This window comes from Thermobia domestica, chromosome 2 (genome assembly GCF_964235325.1).
Source record: "Thermobia domestica chromosome 2, izTheDome1.hap1.1, whole genome shotgun sequence".
NCBI lineage: Eukaryota > Metazoa > Arthropoda > Insecta > Zygentoma > Lepismatidae > Thermobia > Thermobia domestica.
This window is the reverse complement of record NC_137455.1, coordinates 309,691,074-309,705,336: the sequence shown is the minus strand read 5'-3', so window position 1 is coordinate 309,705,336 and position 14,263 is coordinate 309,691,074. Positions and strand designations below refer to the sequence as shown.

At 34.0% G+C, this 14,263-nt stretch overlaps 1 protein-coding gene across 7 annotated transcripts in view; it reads left to right on the top strand.

The window, feature by feature from the left end:
- LOC145678611 (uncharacterized) overlaps positions 1 to 14,263 on the top strand; it is a 150,217-nt gene that overhangs the window by 28,968 nt on the left and 106,986 nt on the right. For all 7 annotated transcript variants that reach the window (XR_014130414.1, XM_081748962.1, XM_081748964.1 and 4 more), the window contains exon 4: positions 4,227 to 4,396. Coding sequence is in view for 6 of the 7 variants with exons in the window: in XM_081748962.1 (XP_081605088.1) it covers positions 4,227 to 4,396 (170 nt within the window). In the remaining variant the exon portion in view is untranslated. The remainder of the gene's footprint in view (positions 1 to 4,226; positions 4,397 to 14,263) is intronic.

The window sequence follows — 14,263 nt, the reverse complement described above, 5'->3', positions numbered from 1 at the left end:
TTCCATTTAAACGGGACCGTGAATAAGCAAAACCTACTTTACCGGGCTCCGGAGCATCCACACCTTATCCACCAGCGTCCTCTACACTCTGAAAAAGTAACAGTCTGGTGTGCTCTTGGCTCTGTTGGCATTATTGGACCTTATTTTTTCGAACAGAATGGGGCCACAGTTACTGTTAGTTCGGCTCGATACATTCGTATGCTTGAAATGTTCTTGAAACCGGAACTAAGAAGACGACGAATCCCCTTAAAACGTGTTTGGTTCCAGTAGGATGGGGCAACATCACACACCGCGAACACTTCAATGACAGTTCTTAGACGCATGTTTCCTGTACAGATTATCTCACGTTTTGGCAATGTTCTTTGGCCTCCCTGGTCTCCCGACTTATCAGTGTGTGATTTTTTTCCGTGGGAGTACCTTAAGAGCTGTGTCTATAACCACAAACCACGAACTTTGGACGAGTTGAAGAATGCAATCATTCAAGAAATTTCTGCCATCCCTGCAGAGTGAAGGAGGATTTTGAGAAGAGAATTGAGTCCTGCATTCGAAATTATGGACATCACCTTGACGACATTATTTTTCACAAATAACTGAAATGGCAGGTAATGAGCTTTATTAACTAAAATGGCAAACAATGAGCTTTGATTTTGTGTAAATAAACATGCATTAATTTTCAAATTGGCTGAGTATTATTTCATTAAAAACCGTCCATCTCCCGTGTGTCACCCTGTATATTCCAGAGCCTTGAAAACCAAACGCTTAGATGAACAGTATTACGCATATGATCCATGAACAGAAAATCAGTACTTTTCTGACTCTAAACAAGCTGAAGGAACAGTTAGTGCATTACGGAATTTGGGACTTTACCGATTTTGCAGGTCCGAAGCATGTGATAGGTGGTAACAGATTATTATTACGTATGTAATAAATGAATAGAAAATGCATTTTCAACATTTCTGTTCCATTTCAAAGAAGTTTCTGTAGGGGTACCAAAGGCGGAAGCAAGAAGTGCATTAACAAATTAGGTGATTTTTGAGCGTCCCATACAAATATTGCATTTTTTGCAGTCTTTTAAAAGTCTCGGAAGTCAGACATAATAAACTTATAGGCTGTAACAGATTCACGAGGGAATGATATTTATTTATTTATTTAACAATCACCAGATGCAGCTCAGAGGCTATTTTATATTGGATATCTAATAACATGGAAAGGATTTGGGAAGGTATCGGCCAGGGCCTGTTTTAGTAGATACCATCCCTGCATTTGCGTGGTAGGACTGAGGGAAACACTAAAAATCCCGTCAGGATGATCGGCAGCAGGAATCGAACCCATGACCTTCCGAATGCGAAGCCAACGTTGTACCAGTTGGCCACTTGATATACGTAATGAACAAAGAAAAGAACATGTTATTTTTCAGAAGGCTCTCTTGTCAGCACTTTTTAACAGAGGATTCTTCCAAACTTAAGTGAAAACAATTTAATCTACTGTTCATCTACAATTATATATTTCTTTATTCCTAATTTCCGCACAGAATATCATCTTAACCTCTTTTCTCGTCAGAAATTCATAAAACTACGTCCATACTCATTACCATTGGAAACAGTAAAGACTTCCTTGCTCCGCTTCAAAATAATGTACCGATGGCCTCCCAATCTTCACATCCTTATTACGAAAATTATACCTTTTTTTTTTAAATACATAATCCTATATCACTTTCCTAATATAGTTTCTCTTATAGTATTATTGCAAATCATTATACGGAGAATGCAAACGGAAGGCATTATAAAAGTTTAAAAAAAAATAAAAAAAATGAAGCTGTATATTTAGCTGTAATAGTTACAATAAATACGTCTAAATAATTGTTGTTGACCCTCAATGCACAGTATTTCCATGGAAACGGATTCATTGTAGTGTCCATTATGAGGTATGCCAAATTAAAACTAGTTTTTGTCAGGTAAATATTTATGTACGATTTACAACACCGTTATTTTTCTAAAACAGCAAAAGCGTGCGTTGACATATTTCTTAGAGTTAAGTGTAAATTTAATATTCAGTAAAAATACCATCGTCATATGATGTTTCGTGATAAAGTTTTCTTTAATTGTTAATTACTCTTTATTGTCTATTACATATATTTCATTGATATAATTTTGTGTAATATACCTGATAAAACTATAGTGTTTTATGGGTAGAATTGTCAGCTTTTCAAGCGAATGTTCGGACACTGGAATGCACTTAGTTCCTGACGACCCTTCCCCCATCCCAAGTACTTACGCTTAAAATAGAAAACTGCTTTCTTGTCCTTTATTCTCATTATTTTCGTTTACTTGAACTTCTTTTTACTTTATCTGTTCAATTATTTCGTTTGACTTCGCACTAATCCTGAAAATGTTATACAGTTGACATGATTTTTTTCGTAAAGGTTGACGTCCCATAAAGAATGTGTGAGGAAGCGAGGAACCTCAAAGAAAACCAGGCACGTGGTATTTGTTCACCGCAATACCCACGTGGCACGAGCTGGTATCGAACAAGGGACCCGATGTACTGTAGTTGAATCCTCTACCACTGAGCCCCCGTAGCTCCAAAGATCATTACAGTACGTTGTGGTATTCATCAGAGTTGGCTGATTTAAACCAGTTGGTTAAAAAAAATGGTTTAAACAAAAAAAAAGTTCAAGATGACACACCACACACACACACACACACACATATATATATATATATATATATATATATATATATATATATATATATATATATATATATATATATATATATATATATATATATCGAGAGAGTGAGTGAGTTCCATAAGTTCAGACGTTGCTTCACTCCATTAAGTTACCCGTAGTCGATGTTCACACCTTATTCCGTTACGGTTTGCGTCAATGCAACGCAGAATGTGCATTTTTGTCTTGCGATAATAAGAATTATTATTGTTGGGTATTCTTCCTTTTGGCAGATCTGGGACTAATGAAGTTTTCTAATTGTAGGTTTGAACCTGAAAATGTTTCTTCCACGTTATTTGATTTTCAGCTTCCTTTTTTAACTTCCAATATTTTCTTTTATTTTTCAAATCATGGATCAGTTTTGTTGTTCTTCCTACTCGCTTTCCGTCCATCTTTCCTTCTGTGGCGGGGTGAAGGAGACATTTTCTCCGCAAGATGTATTCAATCCATTTGGCTTTGTTATGAAGAATGCTGGCTAAAAGCGTTTCCTTTTCTCCTATCCGTTTTAAAATATCTTCGTTTGTTACCCTCTCTGTCCATTTTATCTTCTCCAACATCAGATTTCGAAGCTCGCTAAATATTTATTCTCTAATTTCCGTAATGTCCAAGTCTTTGAACCATACAGTCCAATACTCCATGTATAGCACTTCACCAATTTCTTCATTAGTCCATTATTAAGCCTGCTGGTTAAGAGTTATATTTTGATGTTGAATGCTTCTTTGGCTATGGGAATTCTTGCCCTGATCTCTTTGGTGCAGTAAGCGCCTCTTGTCAAAATTGCTGTTTTTGCACGCTTTTGCTGTTTTAGAATAATAACGGGTTGTAAATCGTATATAAATATTTACCTGACAAGAAATAATTTTCTCTTGCACACCTTATAATGGACGAATCTGTTTCCATGGAAATAGTGTGCATTTAGGCTCAATAACAATTATCTACATGTATGTTTCTTAACTATTACAGCTGAATATATAGCTTCATTTTATTAAATAATAATAATAATAATAATAATAATAATAATAATAATAATAATAATAATAATAATACCTTCTGTTTGCATTTTCCATATAATGATTGGCTATAGTGTAAGAGAAATTTTATTAGGGAAGTGATACAGGATTATGCAATAAAAAATATAGAAAAGTTAAGACTAGACAATGGTTTAAAAGCATTTCTTTGATCTTTAAATTAAAATAAATTGTTTTAAAATTTAAATCATTTGAAATTGACATTTTCAGAAATGACAGTTTAAATCTATTCCATTTTATTCATAGAGGAATTTCGGAGAGTTACCTTCTTTTCTACTTACGTTCAGATATAACATTCGAACAAGAAGACCAGAATTCACTATAAAATTCTTAATTAAACTTTTTGAAATAGATTGTAAAGGAAAAAAGAAAATAAAAAATGATGAAAAATGTGTTTCTAAAAAAGAAAAGAAAAAAAATGATGATGATGAAAAATGTGTTGCTAATAATGATAATTGGATGTGTTGCAGGAAGCAGACGCTGAAGCAAAATTTCGTTTCCATCTTTAGGAGGTCTCATTGTGTAGTGATAGAAGACATAAAACAAATAAAGGAAGAGCAAATTAGAAGAACAAAGGGGAAAGAGAAGCAAATAAATGAAGGGCAAAGGAGAAGAAAGCGCAGAAAGCGTGGAAAATATGGTAAGTTCGTTATAAGATCTCAGTTACAAAGACATGTAAGATCTCACCTTGATGAAACTTACTTTTCTTGTACACCCTGTTGGAGACGATATGAACTGGTAAAAAATCTGTGAAAACTTGGTATAGTGTGCTCGGAACCAGTATCAAATGGTAGATATGTTGGTGGGAGATAAATCTTGAGTACAATTGAGAGATACTTCGAATGTACAGAGCGGCGTTGAAACTTGAAGGAAGCCTCGGGAAACAGTTTAAGAGCAGTAATCAAAATGAAAGACAGCGTAAATGATCAATGGTGGTGTTCGTAATTGATAATTATGTTTTGTCATAGGTCTGGAAAATCAGAAGCTTGATATTAACTCTGTAAAATCGGACAATTTTTATTTGTGAAAAGAGAAAAACGTCTCCAGAGTTAAAAGAATTTTCCGAGAATTAGAAATTGGTATAAATAATCTCGGTTCAACCTACATCAATGTTATTTTAACCGTTATGTCGTATTATTAACTGCAGTTCGTTATTTTCATTTGATTGGTAATAGGAGGAGGTACCTCTTTCAATTGCTTCCAAGTCAAACCGCACGATTTTCTTTCTTCTTTTAATTAAGACGAAGTTATTGCACATTGAGTAACGGTACCATTAAGTAAACATATTGAAAATGTCTCTAATGAAATCATTGAAATTACATTTTATTCTTTTGTTCCATTGACTTTATATAATGCGCGTTTAAAAACTAGTGGAGTTCTAGCATGTTGACCTCGAAGTTTCTGAATACATGTTCTTTAGTGTATTGATGAACGTCAGAAGAGGAAGCAAGTATACCTAAATTTAATAGAGCTGTATGTTGATATCCATGAAAATAATCCGCAAAATTTTTAGAAGGATGGAGAATTGGCAAGTTTAGAAGATAGACAACTTCGCGCAATTATCTGTATAATTTTTATCATTATTAGAGTAATTAATTTGTCCATTTTTATGTGCTCGTTGTGAATACGCTGTCACTTGAATGCGCTATCAGTGTGAAGTGCATTTTTTCATTGTTATTTATGCTTTTTCTTATTTATTCTCTAGCACCGTAGCTGTCCACCGACATTTAATTATTCTACTGATTTAGGCTTTATATTACAGAAGCGAATTGATACTCTAAAGCAAAAATATAATTTCTTTGCTGTGCATACTTAATTACTTAGTGAACGCATAGTACGAGGGTCATTACATAAATAATGTACACTGTGGCCACACTGCGGAATAGATGATGAAATCAAGGTAAACATTTCGTCAGTTGAATTTGAGATGTTGAGGCACCAGGGAGCGTGCTTGCGCTCTTTGTAGTGAACACAGTGTAGCTGTGACAAGTGTTGGAAATAGAGGCGGCAGATGTCTCGGGTAACGTGTCTATGAAAATCAGAGATCGTAGATAAATATTGAAACTTTACGTGACGAAAGCTTCACAGAAATTCACAGCTGCCTTACGTGAAGTTTGTGATGAGACAACAGTGGACAGCAGTACAGTTTCTCGTTGGGGTACTCGTTTCTGTTGTGGTCGTGTGAGCATACAGGAAGGCCGAAATCATCAACCGATGAAAGAAATGTGCAACTTGTGGCAGATGCACTTCAAGATGATCACCGTGTGACATGTAAGGAACTTTCTGACATCACAGAAATTCTATCTGAGTCAGTATATCGAATTCTGACAAATGATTTACAAAAAAGAAAAATTTCTGCCCGATGAATCCCCCACTTGATTGCTGAATAGAAGCAGACACGTCTAAACAATGCAACAGTGTTGGAATAAAGGTTCAGCATTAAAGGTAAGGACTTTCTGAGTTGCATTATTGCTATTGATGAAACATGGATCAGAGACTGAGCCGGACTTGAAATCACAATCTAACGAGTGAAGAACTCCATCTTCTCCAGGACCCAAAAAGTGTCGCCGCTTTCAATCAAAGGGTAAGCAGATGATGAATTTTGCTTACGATCACCGGCATTATCATAACGGACAGAATTCCATGTGGAAGAAGTGTCACAGCAGCGTTGCGTATTATGAATTTCTGCTGAAACTGAAACTGAAAAAAAAAAAAAAAAAAAAACTGCAATTGCTGAGGGCGGGCGGGTCCACTGATTCTCCACAACAACACTCGCCCGCATATCGCTAATGCTGTGCGTCAAAAGCTTTGCAAATACAATTGGAAAATGTTACCTCATGCTCCTTCAGTCCGGACATGAGTTCATTAAAGTATGGCCGGTTTCCAAAGTTAAAATCATGTATGCGTCGGTTTCCATCTCTGGAAGAGTTTTCTGTAGCCGTTGCCCGAACCATTCAAGAGCTTCATAAATATGGCGTCCTTGATGGAATACAGAAGCTACCCGGACGTTGGGATTCCACCATTGCCAAGCAGAGAGATTATATTGAAACCCTGTAAAAAGATCCTCTCCTCTCCAAACAATAAACATGTAAGTCACAAAATATTAGTGCATTATTTATGAAATGACTCTCGTACATAAATAGTTCAAATGGTATATTCATGAACATAAGAAACGCAAAGAAGTATTGCACATATATAAATACATATAACAAACTGTAGTTCGTATAGTACAAGGTTGGAGTTTATGTCATTGGGAATATGATGACGTAATGTGAATATTGCGCGTATGAATATATATATATATATATATATATATATATATATATAGGAGTTAATTAATATTTCTTATAAAATAATATTGTTTAAAATTTTTATTTATAAAACTATTTGTCTAAATAGTCAGGTTTATTATATACAATATTTTCCATAATAGTAGAATTTATGAACCGATCATTAATTGAAAAGTTAGAATTATTTTCATAATCTTGTCTATTGTTACAAATCATATGGTTTAGTTTACGCGTTGCCATGACGACAGACTTGAGAACCCCAAATATTTTATTCTACAGAAAAGGGTTTCTGGGATCGAGGTTAAAATACTGAGCGGAGATTTTAAAATGGAAGTATTGTTTTGTTGTGGAAGTAAAATGTTGAAATTTCGTGATTTGAAAACCTAAATTAGTTTGAATATGAGTTATTTGCCGGAATTACTTGTAGAAAATTATGGTATGTTAGAAATAATTGCAAATGAAGTTGTCGAGCAATTGGGAAAACTTACGTCGAATGGAGAAGAATGCCATACTAAACTTATGTGTGGGCAAGAAGAGTTAAAGGCTGGTTTTAAAACACAGATATAAAACATTGTACAGATTCAAACTGAGTTTGCAAATAACTTGCTAACTGAAATGAGGAAATTGCATAATAAGGTAGGCGAGATAACATCTGTTATGTGCACTTGAAGTGCTCGTGTAGGTTCTCAGATACGGAGTGCGTAATGAAAGTAATAATAAATGTAGTGAATTTGAAATTGAAATAGTTAGCATAAAATCTACACTTACCTCTCGCATTGTCAAGATAGACAAAGAAGTTGCTGATAAGTTTTGAATAGTCGACACACAAATAGGTATTATTAATGCAGAATGTATTTCTTACAGGAGGATAGTAACTGACTTGAAAACTAGCACTGAACAGAATGGAACTAAACTGCAAAAATTAGATTCTGTTATGAACTTAAATCAGGCCTGGAAAGAAAGTGTGACTAGTAAGTTAGAGAACCAAAAATTTCTGTTGGAGAAATTGGAGCACAGGAATCAAATGAGAGCATCCAATTTGGCTAACTTAGAAAGTACGGTTATTAGGTTAGAAAGAAGAATAATAGAAGAAGCTGGAAGCGTGGATAATCTGAATACTCACGAGTTGCACGAAACTGTTAGATCTAAAAGAAAAGGATAAGGAGGAACACAAAGCCGAGATGTGTTTGTTCTCGGAAACATTTGCAGTTCAGAAGGGGAAGAAGATGTCAGGTTTATTTCCACTCAAAATACAATAAATCCAGCTATTCGAGGTCCACTACTTTATCTACTTTTATAAATGTACCTAGTAGACAGTTTAGAAATTTTATTTATAGTTTCCCTAGTTTTATGAGGAATAGTAATGAGAACGTACACCAGTGAGAGATTTGATATGCCTATGGGGAATCACTCTAATAGTCCTGATATTAATTTTCAAAATCAAGTCCCAAATAGTAACAGGTCAAAAGTGTGGGAGATACCAACATGAATCGTCCAGAAATTACCTTAGAGACTTCGAACAAAATTTAGACCTATTTCAAGTAAATGACAATAAGATGGTATTGCATATTGTTCAAAGAATATTGTCGGACTGGCTAAGATATGATATCAGTTGATACACACATAAGTACACAACCTTCGTGCTTTTGTGCATTATTTTTCAAAACAGATTAAAATTACTACAGAACGAAAAATAAGACCAAATATGATTCGTTATCCAATTATATTTGGAATCTTATTGGTCATTATTTTGAAATCATTAGTGAACCAACAGAAAAGGGAGCTATTAATATGATTTTAGATGAAATCCCCAATGATGACTTCAAGCTTCTTAAAATAAAGAAACGGAAATCTATAGCAGAAATACCGGTATCTATAAAATTATGGAAATGTATTCTTAAAAAAAGGTGGGTATAATAAGGGATGGGTATATAAGATGGAGGACGCGGCAGGAAACTAAATATTCGTAATATTTTCCAATGACCATCAGAAGGAAAGAGCCATAGAAATCAGAGAAATTTTGTCAGACTGAAAAGAATGAAGTAACTTAATACCTTCCGAACTGAAAATAAAGTTAGCTAATGTGTTAATACCAGAAACAACAATAATAGGAATAGGTTTTCTGAAAAGTGTAATTTAAATTTAATGGCAATAATAGAATTAATTTTGGTGGAGTAAATAATAATCAGTATAGTACAGGGGACAGAAATAAACACAATTCTTTGAATAATAATAACAACAGAATTGGTAATAATCAACGAGAATATTTCCGGAACAGGAGAAACAGTCATCAAAATCAGAATGATTTGCATAAATATAATTGACCTCTTTCTTGGTTCTTTGGCTCTTCGAATTTTAGTAATTTTCAGCCACCTAGGTTCTCTGTAAATAATCAAAATGTCGTAGTCAATCGGGGAATAGGTTGAAGAATACAAACAGACGAGGAGAGAAACTGAGCAGTCGAAGTACTTATCAGGGAAATGCAGCAAGCAACTGCTAATCTGTGATAATTGTAACGTCTACCTAAATAAATATTCCAAATCAAACAATGGGAAAGAAGGAACAATATCAACTTAGAAAGTGATAATAATAAGGAGACAGTGATAAAAGAAGAAAAACCTCAGATGAAACAGGATTGAAAGATAAACAATATCAAATAGAATTCGTGTTCCAAATAAAAGAAAAATGGAAAGTGCAAGGGAGAAATCATGTTGAAAGAGAAGAATTTAGTACTGATTAATACTCACGCGTTATCGTCTGCAATAAACCAAGAAACGCATAAATACCTACACTGTTTCTATGGATCTTTCGTTGTAAATAAAATACTGAGGAGCAGTGCTATATTAAAGGATTAGAATGTCCATTAGGGTGGGCCGAAAAAATTTTTTTCAGATATTCAGGATTGAGTAGTTATCAAAAGTTGTGCATTGGTACGAAATGAAGCCATGTCAAATATGTTGATTTTAAAACAATATTTAACCGGGCCCCCGTGGCCCTAAAGTTCCTAATTTTTTGTTCAAATAAAATGGTTTTAGGTAATAATAACATTTTACCAGACAATACTATTAATACGTAAAACATGAAATACATGGTTTGAATATACGCAAATAACTATTAAGAGCTTAACTAACTTTCATAACTACCATATTAACACACGAAAAACCTTTGTGTTGAGCCCACCTCAGAACTCTCAAACTTTAAGAGAATATCACTTTTTCGTATCTGGATGCAAAATACATAACACTGGCTTTCCGAAGGCGGCACTTACATTGCTGAATTCAAATAAACTAGAAACAATATGGCTGCGAGCCTCTCTTCCTGTATTGTCTTGACTTCGAATTAAGCATATGATTTTGAATTACAACTCAAACTGCAAAACGATCATTAACCCCATTAAGAAATGAGATATACCCCATTAAGAGCTAAATTAAAGAAATTTAAGAACGGTGCTCAGAAGTTATGTGATATTTTCTCTTGCAAATGCTGCGATAGATTAACCTGTAAGTGTGGTAAATCAAATTATATACCGCTTTTGGAGTGGGAGCTCATATTAGATCAGAGAAATCAGAGACAAATGACGAGTTGCAATGTAGATGAAGCAGAAACCCATAGGCTCAAGAGAAAGCATGACACACAGATCGATTATGATGCTGCGGTACCAATTACAACAGGGTTACAATCGTTAGCCTCAATCCCGTACTTGGAACATACATTAAGCGCTTCCACCCCGAATTCAGACGATGAAGAGTTCGCATGGAACTATCGTTTAAAGAATAAAATCTAAAGTAAACCTAAATAAACAATAGTGAGCCCTAAACAAATGAGTACCGCAAAAGATTTAATAGGTATATCGAATAGGTCGGCTGCTAAAATTGTATCCGCTGTTTTAGAAGATATGAATTTACTGAACAAAACTAAGACAAGGTAGTAGATAAAAACAAAATCCGCACGAAACTAGCAAAAAAGGAAAAGAAGAAGAAAAAAGAAACCGTCTACAGTGTAAAGCTACTAATTTTAAGGGTCTCTATTTTGATGGCCGAAAATACCAAACTATAGTTCTAATTGACAATTGCAATAGGCAAAGCACTGAAGAATATGCGGATTATATCGATTTGACCGATTGGTCAGAAGTAATAGTAACGAAACCTCCAATTTTGGCTAACGTATCAATAGAAGAACCAACCGAAATGATTGTGGAAAAGAGGAGGTTTCAGTTTGTCACGTTCCCCTTCCACACGCAGGCTTTGGAGAAGTAGTAACAGAATCTTCTTCAGAAGTATGCGGTAGTGTTGCACGAGATGGTTATATTCGCGCAAAACTGGAAGCACGAAAGTATCTACCAAGCTTCAGACATAAATCTCAATATTTTGTTCCAAGATTCCGCTAAGGAGCTTTAAGTAAGAGGAGGGTGGGTGGGAGGAACTCGCTGTGTAGCCATCTTCACGTGGTGAGTTCTGCGCTGGTTTGGTGTTTGTTGGTCAATTTTTCAATTTTACATTATGTATTTGTGTCCGTACTATTATATCTACTAAACACCAATCAGGCGAAGTGCTGCACATCAGATCAGAACATTTAAAATCCTGGGGTCAAGTTAAAGTATTAGGAATCTTAACCAATTTTCTATACATACTTAAAATAATGGTATATATATTTATAAAAAAAAAAAAAAAAAAAAAAAAAAAAAAAAAAAAAAAAACTTTCGGACCCGCAGGGCCTGGTAAAATATTTTTATCTGCCTTTGTTTTGGGGAAGAAACATAGCATTATACAACTTTTGCACGGTACTCAAACTTAATTTTCTGAAAACAAATATTTCAATAATATTTTCACTTTTCACAACCATATTTTTTCAGCATTAACGTTCTTTTGGGCTCCCTTGGCGCGATTAAATATCTTTTTATCCGGCTCTGTTTTGGTGAGGAAACATGACATTATAAATTTTGCACGGTACTCAAACTTAACTTTCTAAAAAAAAACATATTTCAATAATATTTTCACTATTAACAACTATTTTTTAAAAAATTAACGTTCTTTGGGGCCCCCGGGGCCCGGTTAAATATATTTTGGTGAAGAAACATAACGTAATATTATACAACTTTTGCATGGTACTCAAACTTAACTTTCTAAAAAATATATTTTAATAATGTTTTCATTGGTGGCTACTTTTTTTTCAAAATTAACGTTCTTTGGGGCCCCCGGGGCCCGGTTAAATATATTTTAATCCGGCTCTGTTTTGGTGAGGAAACATAATATAACATTATACAACTTTTGCACGGTACTCAATCTTAATTTTCAAAAAAAAAAAAAAAAAAAATTTCTGCCGTTTTCGGCCCACCCTAATGTCCATATTCAAAACTGTAGTAATTCGAAGTTTTTTTAATTGTTCCAAAGAAAAGAAAGAAAATTTGTTGAAAGATTATCAAGTTCATTAAGGAAAAGATATTTGTTCGGTATTCTTTGATATCCTTTCGAAAGTAGGACATTAAAAACATTATTATATTTGGTTAATAAATTTCTGCACTTATAAATAATAATTTTTGTTGCTTACAAATTTATTTCTCAAGGATTGGGGAACAATGTACTGGATCTATTTATTGACGTTACATTACGTAAGTTATAGTATAAGTTTTGTAGTGTTATAGTAATTTCAAATGTTTTACTGTGGTTCGTAAATTACAAGGTTGGCGTTTACGTCATTGGAAATATAATATAGTCATAAGAATATTGCTCGCATGATTATATAGGAGTTAAGTTAATATTCCCATAAAATCATATGATTTTTATGTTAGCGTTACTTAAATTTTATTTTATTTATAAAACTATTTAAGTCTAAATATCAGGTTTATTATATACAATAAATATTTTCCATAAAGGTAGATTTTAAAAATCGATGATTAATCGAAAAGGTAGAAATATTTTCATAATCTTGTCTATTATTTCAAACCATATGGTTTAGTTTACGCGTTGCCGTGAGGACAGACTTGAGAACTCCAATTTTTCGACGAAAAAGAGTTTCTGTGATCGAGATTAAAATACTGATTGGAGATTGCAAATTGGAAGTACTGTAAGTTTTGTTGTGGAATAAAATATTGAAATTTCGTGATTTGAAAAACCTAAATTAGTTGGAATACGTGTTATTTACTGGAATTACTTCATAAGAGAAATTTAAACTGAAATATAGGCAAGTTTTGGGAAAATCAGATAAGATTTAAGATAAAATACATGGCGGTGGGCGGTGTATTGACTATTCTTTACCTGTAGTGGGAAAGGAGGTTGAGTCCTAAGCAAATTAGCAAATACATAGCTGTTCAAAGCATTGAGAATCAAAATCAAAAAGGAGTAATTGTTTCTTGGAGTCCATCTTCAACACACGAGAGGTAAAAGTAAATTTTAACAGTTAGACTTCGTTGTCAATCAGCGTGAAATTTGTTATTAATACCACCTTCTCTGTTAAAGTAGGTGGGCAGATTGTCATCTTAATAGTAGAGTTCCAATCGGAGCTCTGCTAATATTTACGTAATATTTTCCCCTCTCCTTCAGCTGTTTAGTGCGATTTAACGTTTACATGACACTTGACGATTACTTGTTTGTGGTCGAATATCTACCTTATCTCACAGATTCTATCCAGGAAAGCTTGATTTGACAACTGAATTGAAAACACGAGCTTACTAGGATGAAGAATTACATTGATATTTTATATCCATACATATTGAAAAACATCATGATCTTCAGATCTTTTGAAAACTATCTAGGTGATCGGATGTGTTATTTATGTAAGCACATTTTCGAAATAAAACGTATCGAGCAAAGTAAGATTTTCATTCCCTTGTAGCTTTGTTTCTATGTACTCGAAATATGTCATATCATGATCGTAATATTAAGTCCTAAGTATTTTGGATATGAATAGTCCCATCCACCTCACTTGTGATGGCCTTTAAAATGTTGAAGTTTGTGATATTATAGCATCCTTAGTATGTAACACTGAATGATAAATGTGGGATTGTAAGTTTTCGTTTAATATAAAGAATTAATATAAAGTACAGGGTGTGACAGATATTTGAGAGCAAAGTTACGTCTGCAGGCAATAAGGAACAAACACTGGAGTGAGAACATTTATTACCTTTAAACGTGCCATACAGATGATTACATCCACAGTGAACGACATAAATCAATGAAACCGTGAGCACTCGCAGTAACAGCCTCTGTATGGTGTCGAAA